General features: G+C 32.7%; 1 protein-coding gene across 1 annotated transcript; it reads left to right on the forward strand.

The window, feature by feature from the left end:
* Positions 1-5,390: 5,390 nt before the first annotated feature.
* Positions 5,391-11,415, forward strand: LOC139518725 (uncharacterized). The gene is made up of 4 exons (XM_071310223.1): positions 5,391-5,456; positions 6,816-7,069; positions 9,124-9,315; positions 10,605-11,415. Exons 2-4 carry the CDS (start codon positions 6,844-6,846, stop codon positions 11,354-11,356), a joined length of 1,170 nt encoding a protein of 389 aa, XP_071166324.1. The 5' UTR covers positions 5,391-5,456; positions 6,816-6,843; the 3' UTR covers positions 11,357-11,415.
* The last annotated feature ends 4,443 nt before the right edge of the window (positions 11,416-15,858 follow it).

Below are 15,858 nucleotides of genomic sequence, written 5' to 3' on the forward strand. Positions count from 1 at the left end.
TATGTAACCAATATTTCAATATTTTTTGTTTTCTAACAATAAAAAGAGGTAAATGGCCAAGTTCGCCATATAAAAAACATGTTGGTACATTTCAACCCAATTTTAACACAAATCTACAAAAACGATTATGAATAAGTTCGATATCTTTAGGGACGACATCAAAAGATCAATGAAGGATAAAAAACTTAATTCAAATAGTTTGGGGGTGGGGGGTTAAACTTGCTGCAAGTTTTGATTATCCTACATCGATTTTACATATATCCATATGGGTCAATCAATTTTTCCCAAATTAAGTTAAGAGGGGGGTAGGGGGGTCATTAAAAAAACTATGTGAATTAAGTTTTTTATCCTACATTGAACTTTTGATGTAGTCCCTTAGCACGATAGAAACCCCATATGTCTGATGCATAGCCTAAGACGGATCCGACCATACTGTCGAAAAGAAACATCTGTTCTTCTGGAGTGATAAAGAATTGTTTGAGAGAGTTCATTAAAGATGACATGGCTCTAGATCCTTGTTGTGCTAAACGTTTTTGAGTATGTTAAATCTTTCCGTTGTAATGTAATAATACACCAAGGTACACATATGAATTAACAACTTGCAGTTCCTTGTTATCATAGTAAAAATTAGTGTCTACTGGTCTAAATCCATTTCTAAATACCACTACTTTGGTTTTATCAGCGTTTACTTCGATATTCCATTTATTGCAGTAAAGTAAAAGTTTATCAAATAAGTGTTGCAGAACAGTCGGTGTTTTTCCAAATAAAACGGTGTCGTCAGCAAAAAGTATTAAATATATAAGAATTCCATTCTAAGATATGACATCTACGTTTACATCAGTGGAGATATCTTGAATAATGTCATTTATAAAAAATAAGAAAAGTAAGGGAGATAACGGCTCGCCTTGTTTTACACCAAGGTGGTTATCAAAAGCCTATGATAGTACTCCACCAGACCGCACACGTAAACGCACAGATGAATAAATAGAATTTACCATTGGTACGAATCTACTGCTAACTCCAGATTTGAGAAGTTTGTATATCAAAATTCTTCTGTCCACCTTATCAAACGCCCTTCGGAAGTGTACGAAGCCACAGTACAATTCTAATTTATGCTTAAGAGTATGTGAAATTATTCCATGTAGTGTAAATATAGCGTCAACAGTAGACCGTCCTGGCTGGAATCCAAATTGGTTGTCTATTATATGCTTTTCGTCCTGAGACCACGATAACAAACGATCAGTTAGAATACTAGTAAACAACTTTGACAGGATGCTTACTAATAGTATAGGTCTATAATTAATTGGACTCGTAAGATCACCACTTTTAGGAACAGGAATAACTAAACATTCAGTCCAATTTTCTGGATATACTCCGATAGCAAATATCGAGTTGAACAAAGTTTTTAAAATAGGTGCGTAAAATGAAGGACATGACGAAAACATCTCACCTATAATTTCGTCGTTACCTGCACTTTTCCCGAATTTAAGTCTCTTTAGTGCTTTGATAATTTAGTCTTCGGAGATGTCTGTATCTAATAAGTCTATATTTACACCATCAAAATAAGTGTTGTTTAAAAGATCTAACACTGTATCAGATAGTTCGGGTGGGTTCATACCAAGAACATTTTCAAAATAACTAAACAGTGCTTCGTTGTCCGCTACACACTTTGATTTGTTTTTTGGCTGTAAGGTTGACCAAAATTTCTTTGGATTCGTTTTTGCAATACTACAAAGTTCCAAACCTTTTTTCCTCTTAAAATTGTACTGAGCTTTTCGTTTCACTTTATTGTAAGAATTTCTAGCAATAACGTATTCACTCCTGTTTGCTTCCGTTCGGTGACGTAGAAAAAAGTTTCTTGTGACATGAATTTTTTTTCGGGCGTTTTTGCAATTTTCATCGAACCATTCATTATTCGGACGATTTTGGCGATCTATGTTTTTATTAATAGAAACTGAGTGTCCAAACACTTTGAAAGCGCTATCATAAATAATACGAGTTATCTCTCTTACGGCGTTATGTATGTCGACATCTAAAGTGATATCATTTACAACTGACAATAGTGTTTCTCTATGAGGTTGAAACATTTGGGCATATTCATCATTTTTACTTGTTTCCCATTTAATGTAATTGCGTGTTGTAGTATTTGTTCTCTTTTGATATATAGTGGAAAAGTTAAGTTCAAAAAATAAAGGCATATGATCCGAGAACTCATTCATTTCTAGAACTTCAAAATCACTAATAATACCATAATTGTTCGGAGACAGAAGCAGATAATCGTTGACACTAGTCCCTTTACTGTTACAAAACGTGAATTTACCATTCGTATCACTTCCGAGTCTACCGTTAGCTACAGTTAATCCCGTGTTATAGCACTGAACACAAAATGGCTAAAACATTAGAAATGACAAACAGACAAACAACAGTACTAAAACATATCATAGAAAACAAAAGGTTTATGTAATTAGTGACACGAACCCGAACAAAAGCTGGGGTTCTACACATTCTTATATATATTATGTAACATAAAACATATCATAACAAAAATACCAAACTCTGCGGAAAATTCTACACTGAAAGGCAATATTAAAAGCTTGAACACATCAAATGACTGGATAATACCTGTCAGATTCCTGACTTGGTACAGACATTTTCTTATTTAGAAAAAGGGGGTTAAACCTGGTGTTATAGCTAGCTACACCTATAATAACATGAAAATAAAACAAACAATTATTGAAGACAGGCTTCTCGCTTGCCACAGGCTTGTAGTGATTGTTGAGCGATCCAATTAGTTGAAGAGCGCTCATTTCTCTCCACCAAAAGACTGTGGTGTTGTAGAAGATATAATCTAAGCATTAAAAGAGATATTCATACGCATATAAGTCGAAAATAAACTGAAAACGAAAAAGACAAATAGACAAATAATAGTTCACAAAACACAACATACCGGTTACCATTTTACGAAAATGTCAAACTGATATCCTTTTTAAATAAATCAACAAGTTTATTATATTAATGATGTCTTTAAATTATACAATAGTCATATTAGACTTTGTTTATGTTGTCAGAGCAGGTTTATCAATACATTTGAAGTGCACACATTCTATATAAATGTACATTGACCACTAATTGATAATTGACTTGATTTACAACTAGTTTTGTTTGTTTTAGAAAGGTTCAAGTTGAATACATATTTTTCTTTTTATCATCGTAATAATATTTTTAAATTTTCATTTTCAAACTAGGTTAAATAATTCAACGTTTAAAAGATCAAACATTTCATTCAAAATACGAAAAAAATAGTAGAAGAGAAAGAAAGAGTGAAACGGCACAAGATATACATGTAAATTTAAATTTCAAATTCAAATGAACTTAAACATTGCTTAAACTTTCAAATATTATTCAATATGTATATTAAAGGATTAATGCATTTTTAATTTAGATTTCTTGATTTATAAAACATTTTGTTTCTTATTGAACTATGTTATAGACTCTCATTAGCTCGAAAATTTCTTATTTCGGAATGATGATTTCTTTTTAATCAATTTTATTGAACAACTTTTTAAACTTTCCTTTCAACTCAAAAAGAAATACAAGCAAATAGTTACTAAACCAGATATTAATTTCAAAACTCAGTAAGAAATTCAACAAGCACTAACAAGAGTGACGAAATATACAACAGGAACAGTCAAACTGATAGATCGAAAATAAACTGACAACGCTATGGCTAAAAAAGATTAAAGACAAACACAAATAATACTACACAAGACACAACATAGAAAACTAAAGACTTAGCAACACGAACCCCACTAGAGTGATCTCAGGTGCGCAACAAGAGTAAGCAAATCCTGCTCCACATGTGGCACCCATGGATTTGCTCATGTTTGTCAAACATGGTAAATAGTCTTCGGTACGTCATATTCGTGAAAAGGGAACGGAATTGTAGTTTCGACACCAGGACCATATCCGATGTCATCTGTGAAACGGATATTCCATAACAATCAACTTACTCAATATGGCGTCCATAAACTTTACAAAGGGATGATTTCAACTTTACCATTTTGAAATCTTGGTTTAATATAATCCTTGTGAGCAGCTCTATCAAGGAAACCATGATAGGATAAAAAAGTAAATAAAAAAATACTGAATTCCGAGGAATTTTTCAAAACGGAAAGTCCCTTATCAAATGGCAAAATCAAAAGATAAAACACATCGAATGGACAACAACTTTTTCCATTTCTTTCATTTGTTTGTATGATTGACAACTTTATCTTGAGAGAATTATTTTTTAAGGTTTATTTAAATTGACCCTTAATGACCTGCACCAGTATTCACCACGAAATCCCGCGTTGTTATCTAATACTGAAATTTGTTACATGTATAGTTTCCTTCTTCCCTAAAGGATTACAGTACTTTACTAAAACATTATGATTTATTACTTATCATGCTGTATTTGTTTCGTCGGACTCTTGTTATGTAGCTAAGTATGTTTTATGATGCCTTTTGTGTACAAGCACATTACTTATCATGCTGTATTTGTTTCGTCGGACTCTTATGTAGCTAAGTATGTTTTATGATGCCTTTTGTGGACAAGCACATTACTTATCATGCTGTATTTGTTTCGTCGGCTCTTATGTAGCTGTGTATGTTTTATGATGCCTTATGTAGCTAAGTATGTTTTATGATGCCTTTTGTGTACAAGCACATTTCTTATCATGCTGTATTTGTTCGTCTGGCTCTTATGTAGCTAAGTATGTTTTATGATGCCTTTTGTGTACAAGCACATTTCTTATCATGCTGTATTTGTTTCGTCTGGCTCTTATGTAGCTAAGTATGTTTTATGATGCCTTTTGTGGACAAGTATGTTTTATGATGCCTTATGTAGCTAAGTATGTTTTATGATGCCTTTTGTAGCTAAGTATGTTTTATGATGCCTTATGTAGCTAAGTATGTTTTATGATGCCTTATGTAGCTAAGTATGTTTTATGATGCCTTATGTAGCTAAGTATGTTTTATGATGCCTTATGTAGCTAAGTATGTTTTATGATGCCTTTTGTAGCTAAGTATGTTTTATGATGCCTTATGTAGCTAAGTATGTTTTATGATGCCTTATGTAGCTAAGTATGTTTAATGATGCCTTATGTAGCTAAGTATGTTTCATGATGCCTTATGTAGCTAAGTATGTTTTATGGTGCCTTATGTAGCTAAGTATGTTTTATGAGATTTATTAGTCTGACATTTTTACAGATTAATGATATATTCAAAATTATTTCGTCCAAATGTCATACTTCTATTTGGTTGTAAGTAATAAAATTGATTATTTTCGAAATTTTATTAATGTTTATTAAAATTTTCATACACATATTTGATATTTTATCACGTAATAAAATGATTTAAAAATAGAATTGATTATGTACGATAACATAATTTATTAGAAGAATAACAACTCCTTGTTTGTAAGTTATAAATATATATATAAGATTAAGCTAGACATTGTTCATTATTCGTATCATTATATTAGAAATACCAAAGATTTTTATATAATCTTGTACGACAGCCGGGCATTTGTTTACAAAAAGACTAAAATGCCAAATGAACTACTGACTTGAAGAGCATCACGCCCCAAAAAGATACCAGAAAAACAGTCAAACTCATAAATCGAAAATAAACTGACAACGCCATGGATAAAAATGAAAAAGACAAACAGACAAACAATAGTACACATGACACAACATAGAAAACTATAGAAAACTAAAGAATAATCAACACGAACCCCGTCAAAAACTAGGAGTGATCTCATGTGCTCCGGAAGGGTAAGCAGATCCTGCTCCACATGTGGCACCCGGAGTGTTGCTTATGTTAAAACAAATCCGGTAAAAAATCTTAACTCGGTAGGTCATATTCATGATAGGAAGGAGACAAATTTCATCCAGGTTTTTATTTAAAGAAAAAAAGGTACCAGGATTATAATTCAGTACGCCAGACGCGTGTTTCGTCTTCATAAGACTCATCAGTGACGCTCATATCAAAATATTTATAAAGCCATACAAGTACAAAGTTAAAGAGCATTGAGGATCCAAAATTCTTAAAGTATAACCTACTGGTTGTAACAATTGGCAATTGCATTGTAAAGGATGATACCGCTTAATAAATGATAAGACAATGGTAAACACGAGGTTGGAACTGTTGTTCAGACTTTGAAAAACAAAAGTAAAGATGACCTTTATTAAATGCAAGCACTGTACAAACAATGTTTAAATACAGCATCAATAAAATAATTTGGAATAATTTTAAATCTCCATGCTAGGTCTTTGTATATGTAGAATCTATGGTTTGTTGAGTAACATTTATTGTGTTCGAACTTAACATTCGTGTGTTCTGTGTATTATTTAAGTATTATCATATTACCATTTTTTGATATACTTCTTTCATATTTCCGAAGAATTACAGGTCCACAATGCTCCAACTTCGTACTTTATTTGAACCTTTTAACTTTTTTTCATTCGAACGTCACTGATGAGTCTTTTGTAGACATACCTCGAGTCTGCGAAAATACAAAATTTCTATCCTGGTATAGATCTATGAGTTTATTAACACCAATGTTGGCGTTTACTAGATGTTGCATGTAATATAAAACAATGCAAAGTATAAGTAGCGAAAGAGCTAGGATGCAGGTAAGTTGTCGGTATAATATATTAGTGGCTTATGTATTACTTCTCTAATCTTAAAGCTACTTATTTTTTACATTAATTTTGAAATTCTTAATAATGTTAACTAAGGCAACTAATTCCAACATACCTGCACATACATTGTAGCATTATAGAAGATCCAGCAGATACACCAATGGACGATTCAAGCGATGATGATATCAATAAAGGTTCTGATGACATTAAGAATATTGAAAACCAGAAATATATGCCCGTCCTGGTGGATGACGAGGTTTATCAAGACAAAATAAAGCTGACTATTGTGTTAATACCTTTCATTATTCTTATAATGTCGATAACTACGATGACCTTTGTTACAAAAGACGACTTTGATGGAATTTCTCTATCAGCAAATAAATCAGGTAAATAAACCAAATAAGTCTTTTAAATCCAACGTTCCCGTTTGCTTTTGTTCTAGCTCAACCTCTCACTTCTATGATAGTTGTTTTCAGTTCTGTTACATTTGTAAACATTGGTTGATCAACACATAAAGACATAATTGGTTAACGTGATAATTTTAAGGAGTCTAAAAGCCGTTCGGCCATGCATCATGTTGCACATTTAAAATCTACGATATCAACAAATAATTTAATTTTGGAGTTAACGCGTTTTCTGATTGGCTGACGTTATTTTGAATATCAGCTCATAGACATAATTTTGTCATGTGACCAATACGTCATTAACGTTTTTCAGCGGCTTATTCAGTGTGCACCACATCTTTTATGTAATTTCTTCATAGACAGAAAAAATATTACAGTCATTCCTTAAATACAAAGCTGTCTTTTCCTTTCGAGAAGTCCAATGCTTGGGCTTATCTATGATCTCTTCACGAAAAATATTTTGTTTTTCGAGCAGACAAAGCTATAAAAAAGCGAAATGTTTAGACGATTTCATTTTTAGTTCATGAAATATCTAACTTTGTGGAGAAACGAGACTGATTCACATTAACAATGCACAAAAGATACTTATGCTGTTTTTTTTCAGTATAGTGGATTGGTATGTTAGCAAACATTCGGTATTTCAATGGGTACTTATAGTGCACCTAAGCTGCCTGACTTATTTGTGTACCCATATTAATACGAGTTGATACAGAATCTCTCCAAAGTCATAACGAAACATCATACAAAGTTCTTTAATTTGATATTGGGAATGTTCTGTCACTCATCAATCCACATTTCATTGATTGATTATACCTCTCATATCCCATTGAATATGAAATATAGGATACTACCGAAAGTAGAAGGTTTAAATCATATATTATCTTCTCGATATTGGTACAGATGGACGAATTCAAACTAGAATTCATGACAAATGTGGTGATTTCAACTTTCCAATAGTCAACTTCCCTATTGCCCAGCAATAACATACCCTCTGCTCAATCGTGTGACGTTAAAAAAAACCTCTGTTCATTCATTACGATCAATATTAAAATTAGTAGATGCGGTATGATTGACAAATAGAAAGTGTTTGATTTAATTTATTACAGAATCGAAAGACTATAAAGATGACAGAAGTTGAGGTCAATCATTCTCAAATTAATCTAAAGTTGTAAAAAAAGCTTAAGATAAAATATAGATGGAACCGAACAAAGTTTAGAAAATAAGTTGAGATGCGCGTTGTTTTTGCTGTATACATTTTCAAAGCAAGACACCGAAATAAACTAGGAAGCAGTTTGATTACACCAAAGTGTGATTTAGTTTAAGAAATTTACCTGATAAATTTATCTGTAATTTTAACACAAAAGCACATTTCTTCACCGTTTGTAAAAAGTTGGATAATTAAGGCATCATTACTTTTACGATGTTCAACTGCCATTATTTCAAGGTTAAAGGGAATGACATGAACTACAGTAGCGAGAAAGGGTGTATCAAATGGGCAAGTGTCTCCTGCTATACAGGAATCCGTAAAATAGTAGATGCTGAATTTGATGTAAATATGAAATGATTTATAAAGAATATATTTAATACTATAACCTAATCTATTTACAAAGGCAGATCTAATGACCTTTTGAAATCGACTGGAATCTTTTTTTATGGTTAGATCATAAATATTGGCCAAAAAATATTGAAATTTGCCTTACTACTGAATGTGACTCAACAATGTATTTCGACAAGAGAAGCTAGTGGATTCGGACCTATTGAACCGTCTGAAACACATGAGTCCAAACCCATTATTTGTTGTGGTTGTTTTTATTGCTTTGATAACTATTATGAACTTTACCCATTCTGCATTATTTGTGAAATTTTATTTGTCTATTTTAGTTTTGGCAATTGTTTTGCTGTTTCAATGTTATTTACAATTGTTTGTCCCTTTGTAGTTTATGGGTAAATATGTGTTCAAAATGTTCAAAACCAATTCATCATACAAATTATCATCGACATACTGTTTTTAGATATAGTATTTCATTTGTTTTTAGAACATTTACGTTACTCTATCCCGTTTCATGGAGAAAACATAAGCGTGTTATTGATGAATGAACATGTTTCAGTTGATGTATATGGGAAGAGTATTAAGCAACAAAGGAAGACACCAACATGTATATGTGATCAACTAAATGGTGAATTGAAAAGACTTAAAGAAGAAGTTCAGCTATTAAATTCCACGAAGGGTAAGCAACTATTAGAGACACAAGAGAGGCGAGAAATGTCCCAAAGGGATTTTCACATTCAGATGTCGATGACAAACTGACAACGCCAGCTCTAAACACGACCAAATACAAACAATAGTATACAAAACACAACATAGAATGGGCAACATGAACAACTCCATAAACAAGTGGTTATTTCAGATGCTCCCGAATAGGAAGCAGATCTTAATCCATGAGTCGTTAAATATGTAGGTCGTTATCTGTGAAGCAGATATTAAATTCGTAATGGTCAACCAACAGTCATGACGTTCTTAAGATATTTGAAGAGATCACTTAAAGCTCACAACTCCGAGTCCTTAGTTTGATAGCTTCCTAGTTATTAGATACCCTCTATGAAGGAAATCACGTCAGTAAATGTAAGCTCTAGAATATCGTGTTAAATGGGAGATATGCACTATAATTGTAGAGGTTGTTGTTAGGTTACTACAAAGAGATGGCAATTATAAAATTAGCAGGCTTTAATCATTATTTCGTTGTTGTAAAGTTTTGTTCTCAGCCAACCATCAATGTCAATTTCTAATTAGGAGGCATATTTAACTGTATCTTCTGTATTCATAAAATTAATGATATATTCAATAATATTGCAATTCAAATATTCTTTTGTTGGTTTTTCTTCTGTATAGTAAATTTTGTTCAGATCATTCAAATTTAGAAATTTTTGAACTCCTTATAACTATGCATAATTCAAAGGCATTTTTTAAAAACATATCAACCATTGTAAATATATCAAATACAAAAATATCTAACAAAGAAATGACATTTAAACACTTGACAAAAGACGTTTGAAACGTTGTTCCAACAAGCATATGACCAAAAATGTCCGAAAATTACTCAAATAGCATACTATAAACCAATTTATTTTCCGCGGATACTTTATTTCGCGTTTTACCCTTTCTACTCCACTTCGAGGCTATTTAATTTCGCGATTTTGTAATTTACTTGTTGTGGTTTAATAAGAAAAGATCCAAGTTTAACATATTCGCGACAATTTATATTCGCGTTATTTTTCTACTCGGGAAAGACGCGAAAATAAATCGCTCGCGAAAATAAGCTGGTTTACAGTATTTCAGGTTATGCTAACAGTGCTAAAGCAAATGTCACACATGTTTTTTACATTGATTTTGCTTGATAGTTTTAAAACATTAACCTGCTTGAGGGTTGAACACTGTTCATGATTTTCGTCATGTGTGTCGACAATGCATTGTCTGATATGAATGTAATATGATTTTGTTCTATTTTTCTTATTTTAGATAACAAAGACACAATTAAAACAGATAAAGATGTTTACACACTACGACAGAGGAGAAATATAAATGAACTTGCTTTCCTTTCGTCAAGTCATTATAGATTGGCTTATGGGAACCGATGTTTCACTGGTTATACGGATTACATTGATGTTATTTTCAAACTAAATCTATTTCATCCAAATATAAATGACAATGGCACGCTATTGTTTGAATTTGGACTGGCATCAACTGTTGAATATCTGGTAAAAGACGTTTATGATAATCAAATGTTAACAGTAAAGGCTTTTAGATGTAAACATCCATTTGGAATTTGTCTAGAGGTAACAGATGAAATATCGTCAAAGATTGATGTCAGTGTTTTCAAACAAACACCAGAATGGGTTCAAGGACATATCACCATGGGACTTCAAAGTTCAAGGTTCATACTCATGTCAGAAAATCAGAATATTTACGTCGGAAATAAACTGAATATGTCACATGGTTTGCAATTATGGCCAGTGTTTGGGATATACAATTCACATTTAATAAGCATGTCAATTACAATTCATTCAAATAACCTCATCAGTTTCAATAGAACCAGTTTGGATCCACATCTGTTTATTTCAGATGATAATAACACAATATCAAATTGGTATTTGACATTCAAACAGGTACAAACATTAAGTTTCGGAAACGTTTATATGTACTTTCAAAAAGCATTCTTTGTCATTATGCCCCTTATGTATTTGCTATGTGATAAAGACATGGCTGGTTAATAATTTAAAGGTATGTTCATGAATGTGCTTTTAGTTTATTAAATATGTGTATGATTTTGTTTCATAAATAACTTCATTATGCCTTCTTTCTCAATTCTCATAATTAATCCAACACTTCAAAATTTGGAAAAAAATTGATACCCATATTGATTAAAAATGCATAAGAATGACATTATCAAGATGCTTGATTTCTTGGTTGACAACATATTTGTTACGCTGGAAGGACGTATTTATCAAAAGACTGTCGGCATTCCAATGGGAACCAATTGTGCATCTCTTCTTGCCGACTTGTTTCTTGATCATTATGAGACTGACTTACATACAGGATCTTCATGGGATGAAACATAAAAATTTACCAATATCTTTTAAATTTGCTTTCCGCTAAATAAATGATTTTCTCTCACTAAATAATTCAAGAATTGGTGACTTTGTTGAACGCATCTATCCTAGAGATAAACAGACACATTCTGCATTATTTGTTGACTTACATCTAGAAATTTACAGTAATGGTCGGTTAAAAAAACCTTTACGACAAACGAGATGATTTCAGCTCCCAAACTGTGAACTTTCCATTTCTATGTAGCAACATTACAGCAGCGCCTGCATACTGAGTATGTATCTTCTTACAGATACGATATTCCTGCGCTTGTACTTCCAATCATGATTTCCTTGCAATAGGGTTGCTGCTCACAACATGAACAACACAACGGGTGTCTAATGTGGAGCAGGATCCTTCCTGAGCACCTGAGATCATCGCCAATTTTTTGGGTGGGTTTCGTGTTTCTCAGTTCTTAGTTTTCTTTGTTGTTTCTTGTGTACTATTTTCATTTAAACGATGGCGTTGTCAGGTTATTGTCGATTTATTTTTGAGATTGACTGTTCCTCTGGTACCTTTCGCCCCTCTGTCATAATGTTTATGGTAGATCCTAGTAAAACTTATGAAAATGTTTTGGAGTAGATTATATTTACTTTTTTCCCCGTCAGTCTTCTTGTATATGAACTGTCCATTTAATAAAACAACGTACTTTTTGTATTATTATAAAAATACGTTTCATGGAGACATTTTAAGACTTTCAAGACAATTAGAAAACATAAGCGTGGTATTGATAAATGAAAATATTTCAGTTGATGCACATGGGAAGAGCATTGAGCAACAAAGGAAGACACACACATGTGTATGTGATCAACTAAATGGTGAATTGAAAAGACTAAAAGAAAAAGTTCAGCTATTAAATTCCACGAAGGGTAAACTGCTATTAGAGATACAAGAGAGGCGGGATTTATCCCAAAGTGATTTTCAAACTTAGATGTTGATGACAAACTGACAACGCCAGCTCTAAAAACGACCAAATACAAACAAAAGTATACAAAACACAACATAGAATGGGCAACATGAACAACTCCATAAACAAGTGGTTATTTCAAATGCTCCCGAATAAGAAGCATATCTTGTTCCATGAGTCGTTAAACATATAGGTCGTAATCAGTGAAGCAGATAATACATAATGGTCAACCAACATTCATGACGGCCGGAAAATATTTGAAGAAATCTGAGAATTTTCAGTTTGATAGCTTCCTAGTTATCAGAGACCCTCTATGAAGGAAATCACGTCAATAAATGTAAGTTCTAGAATAGCGTGTTAACTTGTTACACTACATATGCAGACGTTGTTGGCATGTAAGTGCATAGAGATGGAAATTTCAAAATTGGGAGACTATAGTCATCTTGTCGATGACGTAAGATTATGTTCTCAGTCAAACGTCAATGTCAAGTTCTAGTAAGAAGGCATATTTAACTTTATCTTACCTCAAATTCATTTCTAGGAATATGATTGGTTAAAATCAACTGCTTAGAGACCGTGTATATACCACAGTATGTTAGTAGGCGGGGCTTATTCTAATACATGGTTAGTAGTGGTTTAACATTCCTTTAAAAAACAACACAGTGCTGAGGGAAAATCTTAAAGGTTTCAACAGACGGAGAAATTGTTGATGAACGAATGAACTAAATTCATATAATACATTTAAAGCTAAAAAGTTGGTAGTGTTTGCATTTTTTTTGTATGTATAAACCAATATGAGTATAGGTACTAAATGCAAACGGTATTGAAGGTTGGGTTACTTTGTCAAGCCCCTATTCGACATACCACGTTTTTATATAGTATGAAGATAAATTTATTTATTGACGTGGTTTGTTTTGTATATGCGACTTTTTGTATTTCTTTTGTTGTTATAACGTGACTCTATATTTCTATTATGAATTACTATATACGTTGAACTACAAACGTCAAAATCATTCAATCGAGTAGTGGAATTAACTATTTGTGGATTCTTATAAATTCTATATATAAAAGAGGGACGAAAGATACCAAAGGGACAGTCAAACTCATAAATCTAAAACAAACTGACAACGCCATGGCTAAAAATAAAAAAGACAAACAGAAAAACAATAGTACACACGACACAACATAGAAAACTAAAGAATAAACAACACGAACCCCACCAAAAACTAGGTGTGATCTCAGGTGCTCCGGAAGGGTAAGCAGATCCTGCTCCACATGTGGCACCCGTCGTGTTGCTTAAGTGATTACAAATCCGGTAAATAGTCTAATTCGGTAGGTCATATTCATGAAAGGGAAGGGGATTGTAGTTACGACGTAAGGAACATATCCGATATCATTTGTGAAACGGTTATTCCATAACGGTCAACCAACTCGTGATGGCGTCCGTAAAATTTACGAAGGGATGATTTCAACTTCACCATTTGGAACTCTTGGTTTAATAGCTTCCCCGTGAGCAGCAAACCTCTATCAAGAAAATCATGATAGGAAATGCAAGCACGGGAATATCGTATCAATTGGGAGATATATACCCCGTATGCAGGTGCTGCTGGAATGTTGCTACTTAGAAATGGAAAGTTCACAATTGGAAAGCTGAAATCATCTCTTTTGTCGTAAAGTTTTGTTTTCAACCGACCCTCATTGTCAATTTCTAGATGTAAGTCAAGATATGAAGCCGACTTAACTGTATCTGTAGTATCCTTTATCTCTAGTTCGATTGGATAGATGCGTTCCACATAGTCACCAAATTTTGAATTGTTTAGTGAAAGAACATCATCTATATAGCGGAAAGTAGAGTTAAAGGATATTGCTAACTTCTTATCTTTCTTCCTATAACTTTTGGACTAGTTTAAATCTCGGTCTATTTCTGAAATTTATTCTTACATACTTTTGATTTTTTAACCCCGTATGCTAACATTGCCTATGTAAAATTTTAAAATCGTTTGTATGCATATTGAACGACAAATGTATGTGACGTATAAAATTTTCTGACGTCAGACACTCAAATTGTTAAAATCAGAAGCTCAAACACATCAAACGAATGAATAACAACTGTCATACCCCTGACTTGGTACAGGCATTTACTTATGTAGAAAATGGTAGATTATATCTGGTTTAAAAGCTAGTTAAACATCTTACTTGTATGGCAGTCGCATCAAATTCAATTATATTGAATCCAAGTAATTTGAAAAGCTTACACATTACTTTGAAAGTAAGGTCTTTTGCACGGAGCCTTAGCTTTTAGTGTTCTTGTCTTTCATGTTTACTTAATATGTACTTTGTCTATAAAATGTCTTTATACTATTAGTTATTCGTTTTTAAAATGATTAAAATTATATCATGATATTGTTTAATCTACCATTTTCAACATTTGAAAATGCCTGTACCAAGTCAGGAATATGACAGTTGTTGTCCATTCGTTTTTGATGTGTTTTGTCATTTGACTTTTTACCATGATTAAGGTCTTTCCGATTTGCTTTTCCTCAGAGTTCAGTATTTTAGTGATTTTACTTTGGACTGCTGCACCGCAAGTTTTGACATTTTTACCTATTATGTTTAAATAAGAAGATGTGATATGATAGCAAATGAGACAACTCTGCACAAGAGACCAACAGACAAATACTGTTTTTTCTCATATATAGTCAAAATAATGGAATGCAATGCGACTGTCATTCAAGGGAGAGGGTAGATAGCTTTGAAACCAAGTTTGATCCACCATTTTCTACATGGAAATGCCTGTACCACGTCAGAAATTTTAAAATTGTTTTCATTCGTTTGATAGATTTGATCTTTTGATTTTGCCATTTGATAAATGACTTTCCATTTTGAATTTACATTAGAGTACAGTAATTTTGTTATTTTACTTTTCACTGATGAAGGGGGTAAAAGGGTTTTGGTATATCTGTCCACTGATCCTAAAGTCAGGATGATTGAAATGGTTGGACATTTGGTGAACATTCCAGCTAAAGACAATGACTGGAAAAATATAGCATACCCTGCGCTGTTCACCTTATTAAGATTATTCCAAAGGTTTTGTACCTTCTTACCTACAGAAACACTGATCAAGATGATTTGAGAGGAATGAATCCATTTTGAACTACTCCCATCGTCAGTTTAACCAGACTTCTAATACTAAACTAGTTATTTGACCAAAATGGTTCG

The sequence above is a fragment of the Mytilus edulis genome, chromosome 4 (genome assembly GCF_963676685.1).
Source record: "Mytilus edulis chromosome 4, xbMytEdul2.2, whole genome shotgun sequence".
Classification (NCBI taxonomy): domain Eukaryota; kingdom Metazoa; phylum Mollusca; class Bivalvia; order Mytilida; family Mytilidae; genus Mytilus; species Mytilus edulis.